This window comes from Clupea harengus, chromosome 16 (genome assembly GCF_900700415.2).
Source record: "Clupea harengus chromosome 16, Ch_v2.0.2, whole genome shotgun sequence".
Classification (NCBI taxonomy): domain Eukaryota; kingdom Metazoa; phylum Chordata; class Actinopteri; order Clupeiformes; family Clupeidae; genus Clupea; species Clupea harengus.
Genome location: NC_045167.1, coordinates 15,047,533 through 15,052,532, shown reverse-complemented (window position 1 = coordinate 15,052,532; position 5,000 = coordinate 15,047,533). Strand labels below are relative to the sequence as shown.

At 45.8% G+C, this 5,000-nt stretch overlaps 1 protein-coding gene across 3 annotated transcripts in view; it reads left to right on the top strand.

Annotated features, from left to right (window-relative positions):
• Window positions 1-5,000, top strand: part of ptprz1b (protein tyrosine phosphatase receptor type Z1b) — a 39,628-nt gene that overhangs the window by 19,079 nt on the left and 15,549 nt on the right. For all 3 annotated transcript variants that reach the window (XM_031582671.2, XM_031582669.2, XM_031582670.2), the window contains exons 3-7: window positions 1,955-2,134; window positions 3,084-3,235; window positions 3,733-3,828; window positions 4,202-4,268; window positions 4,440-4,597. In XM_031582671.2, coding sequence (XP_031438531.1) covers window positions 1,955-2,134; window positions 3,084-3,235; window positions 3,733-3,828; window positions 4,202-4,268; window positions 4,440-4,597 — 653 coding nt within the window. The remainder of the gene's footprint in view (window positions 1-1,954; window positions 2,135-3,083; window positions 3,236-3,732; window positions 3,829-4,201; window positions 4,269-4,439; window positions 4,598-5,000) is intronic.

Here is a 5,000-nt window from a genome sequence, read left to right as displayed (position 1 = left end):
CTGGACAAGGAGTAGAATGAGAAACTGAGCGAGAGGCTTTGCCAGGGAACCGACGGTCGATGACAGCTGCTCCTCTTAGTAAACATAGTCTGCACTTGATCATTAAGGGCCTATGTGGTCCAGTACACCACAGCTTCAATGAGACATGGTACCGAGGTGAGGTACCAGGCGTCTGGGTGTGGTGCCAAATTGACTATTGACGAATGTCAGACTATCATTTTCAGCCACAGATGGGCAGTAACAGGAGTTTGCGATTGTTGGTCTTTTGCCATATATTTTATTTATTTTATATACGTGACTAGCTTTCGCTAACAGCTGCTGCTGATGCCTCTGGTTAGGCAGTTTATGACTGTAATCAAACCCTGTAATCTTTTCTGGTTGGATTAAAATGAGCATATCATCCTGCCTCTATATACAGTGGTTTACCCAAGCAAGGAGGATGTAGCAGTGGCCTTAATTTTTCTGTACTCCATCCTTCTCTGCAAACCCCCAAAGTCCCTTGAGCTATCCCTATAAGATGCCTTTGTCAAACATCACGCCACTGATTGCACTTAGGAGGGATGTTTCACCCAGAGAAATCTACCCCCACCTCCAGCCACTCCAGCCCTGTCGTTACCATAGCAGCGCCGTGTTTGTGTGGTTCTGCCATGTCATCGCTTTCATGTCAAACCGCAGGAGCCAGATGTGCCTTTGGAGTGGAGTGCCCCCCCCCTACTCACCAATCCTGGCCCCCAGCAGGGCTGCCACCCTGGCATAGAGAGAGATGGATGGAGAGAGGCAGGGAAAAGCGCATCAGATGACACTCAGTCAACCACAGCGATGTATTAGTGATAAACACTGAATAGATCGGACAGTTATTTATTGATAATTAAAATGCTATCGCTGAATTATAATGTGTACGTTGAATTTAGATATAGGAAGGGATTTAACATAAAAGATAAAAAAAATACCAACCAAAATAAACTGATAGTGTAGATTGGTGGCAGCCATTTGCTAGGGGTTGTCATATCCACTCCATCACTCCAGGGACCAGTGAAATATGTGTTTCCTCTTGGAAGATTGCCTCACTAATTAGCCTTTAAATATTCCCTACAAATCATCTTTAGTAGTTCCAGTCATGTGTCATCCAGACTGGTGCACGGTTAAGTAAGACAGTAGTGTTAATGGGAAACGACGGCGCCTCATTAAGGTCAGGCCATAACGCGCTGGTCTGTGAGTCAAGGGAATAACGACACAATGAAGGAGGTGTTTATGGAGTCCTCAGTAGACTCCGCACTGCATGGAGCCATTGACATGCTAATAGCTTCGGCCATATACAATAGATGTGTTGAGTTTCACATGCTGCGCATGGGTTTTTATGGATAAAGACGCAGCCCTGAAGGCACATTATTAAGTCACAAATGATGTACTGTATGCATGTGTGTATGTGAGTGCTTGCATGCAATGTACCTGCTCAGCCAACTGTGACCTACTGCCATCTGCCCCATAAGGCCATCATCTGCTCGCTTCTCAGGAGGACATTCCACTCTCTCTCTCTCTCTCTCTCTCCCCCCCCCCCCTCCCTCTGTGTGGCCCTGAACATTGTGTTTTGTGCTCTTGATGCTGATTGATGCCTAATGCTTTCATATTGTTCATGTCACAAAAGCTCCCTCATTTGTCAGTGTTATGTGTGGACTGTTAATAACCATGATGATTTAGACTTTTATGTGAGACTTTTACTTTTATCTATACTTCAAAACAACTTTAAAACAAGCTCATTTCCATATTAACTGATATTTTTTTAATAATTCACATCATGTTATGCGCTGCTAAAAAATGAGTAGATTTAATAGAAATTGTAGATTTAATTCATGATAGAGGAGTGAATTGAATAAATCTCATCAGTTCCCCACACAAAGCTGGGCATTCACTTCAGGACCTACTCTGGTCTCATGTTCGCTGTTTTTTGTCCCAGGAACTCTAAACCAGCAGAACTGGCCCAAAAAGTACCCCTCCTGCAACACAGCGAGGCAGTCGCCCATCGACATCGATGAGGACTTCGCCCAGGTCAAGCTGGAGTTTCAGAACCTGCAGACAGAGGGCTGGGAGCAGAAGACGCCGGCCACTACGACCATCAAGAACGACGGGAAAACCGGTGTGCCCATTTTTACCTGATTAGATGGCCTGGCATCCGACTGCTTTCATTTAACGGCGGGAAGGCTCTTATTTCAGTTCTGCTAGCCACTGTCTGATTTGATTTCAAAAAGCCACTTTGACCTCCTGAAAGGGCTTTGCAAATCTCTAGAAATCAGCAGGTGGGGCGGGGGAGGTGTATCATCCTAGATGATACCTGTTAAACTCGTGGCTTTCAGACACGCAGTTCAAATAAGCTAAACTCTTTTAAACATCCCAACTGAGCTGTTTTACCATGGGGTGGCGCTCACAGATTTCACTTTAAAAGCCGTTTCAGTCAGCACGGTCATTTGTATCATATAGAACCCATGCTATCCCAAATAGAGGGACGATGCTGTCACGCGTATTCAAAAGAGTTTAATCAGATGATTATGCATTTCAACAGCAATGATCTCTGCAGTTCTCCCTGTCTCTGTCTGTGTTTTGTACTGGGCCAGTCTCTGTGCCAAGGCACAATCAAATTATGCCAGGATATCATCTTTCTAACATGGATCCCATGGCTGTTATGTAAATGCACTGACGCGCTGAGATTAAGAGCCCAGTTCCATTCGCTGACATCCAGGGGGGTGCCTGGTTAATAATGTGATATCTTTGAGACGTCTTATCGTCACTATTGTTCATCCGTGACTGGAGGGAGGCTGCTCGTCCCCGTGGTTTTGTGTATCTGTGTGTGGCTGGAACAGAAAACGACGGAGATCATTATAACATAATGAATGCTGCTTTGACATCTGTGCTTATGATTGCTGAACGGTGTCCATTGTTTCCGTTCGGAAATTGAATCGTGCCTGATAAGAATCAAATGTAATACATTAGACTGACGGGAAATTCACACATGAAAACCCACAGTTGTATCAACCAAAGCTCTGTGTGTGTGTGTGTGTGTGTGTGTGTGTGTGTGTGTGTGTGCTCAGTGGCCCTGAACCTGAATGGAGAATACTATATCAGCGGCGGCGGGCTGCGCTCCAGGTTTCGGGTGGGCAGAATCACATTCCACTGGGGCCGCTGCAACGCCACTTCAGATGGATCTGAGCACAGTCTCAATGGTGTTAAGTTCCCACTTGAGGTACTGTCGACGCTACATGCTTCACACAGTAACCTAGGCATTTATACATCAACACTCTGGCCATTCAGCAGAGCAGCACACATTGCATAGTCTATTCTCCATGCTGATCAGTATGTTTGGTTCCCTAAGATAACACAATCTACAAAATGGATCATATAACTAAATACAGAGACTTGAATATGTTAAGTGTGATACATAGTGTGCACTTATTGTGCAGCCTCAGAAGTGTTCTTCTTACAGTCTCGTCCTTTGGGAAATCACACCCTCATTATTCTTTTCCAGCACAACACCATTCTACTGTTTAATTATGCCTCACATGAAAATGGCACAGTACCTCAGACTATTCCAAAAGCATACACATGATTCTCTGCCAGGTCTGTGCAGATGAAAGGAACCATAACCAGACAGCTACTGCTAGTGTACAGCTGTATGGTGAATCACATCGTTGTTATTGTCAGTGGACGTGTGGCAGAGTGATGCTTGTTTCTGCCTTTCAGATGCAGATCTACTGCCATGAGGCAGACAAGTACCAGTCCATCGATGATGCGCTGAGAGAGGGAGGAAGGATAACAGCGCTGGCTGTGCTCTTTGAGGTGAGGGCCTGGTCACTCACATCACTGGTTGAAACGGTACAGACAGAATGGCATAGTGAGAGAGAGTGTGCCAGTGAATGCAAGTGTTGGAGACGGAGGGACAAGGATAACGAGTGGGAGTGAGTGAAGACACAGAGAAAGAGAAAGAGAGAGAGAGAGAGAGAAAGAAAGACAAAAAGTCTTTTAAGTGTGCTTCCGTCAGATGTAATGGCCTCGTAGTCTACTTAGGCTTTGTCAAAGCAGCCAGAAAAGCCTAAGCACATCAAAGGGCGACTGTAGTTTACTCGATTAGGTGCATTTGCACTCACATCCTGTCAGAGTCTACTTCCATGGCAACCAAGGATCCTCAAATGCGTGTTCTGCTCTGCTACAGGTCAGCCCGAGAGACAACGAAAACTACGCCAACATCATCGATGGAGTCAACGCCGTCAGCCGCTTCGGTAAGAACTTTTTTTTTTTGTTTTTTAACACTTTATGTTTTTTTTTTGTGTTCTTTTCTTTTTTTTTGGTCGTCAGTGGAACTCTGCATCTACTGCAGGGGGTTTTCTCTGCCTGTGGATGAGAGATGTATCCAACCTCCTCTAAACCATATGGCTTGTTTATGCCTGCAGGTAAAAGCAGCACGGTGGAGCCGTTCTCCATCCTGGGCCTTCTGCCCAACTCCACGGAGAAGTACTACATCTACAACGGCTCCCTGACAACGCCGCCCTGCTCGGAGCCCGTGGAGTGGCTTGTTTTTAAAAACACAGTCTCGCTCTCTGAGAGCCAGGTGACTGCTTTAGTCTCGTCTGTCATTGACGCACTGCAGCGTCTGTGGTGAATGAGACACACACACACACACACACACACACACACACACACACTGCCGAAGAGGTATACATACACATACACACACACACACACACACACACACACACACTGCCGAAGAGGTATACATACACACACACACACACACACACACACACACAGGACTGAAAATGATAATCTCTCAGAGAGCTGTCATGGTAGATCTCACACAGACACACTCACACATACTCACTGACACGCACGCACACACACACACACACACACACACACACACACACACACACACACACACACACACACACACACACACACACACACACACAGTCACCATAACACATGGCTCTTGTCTGTCAGTATGGTAAGAC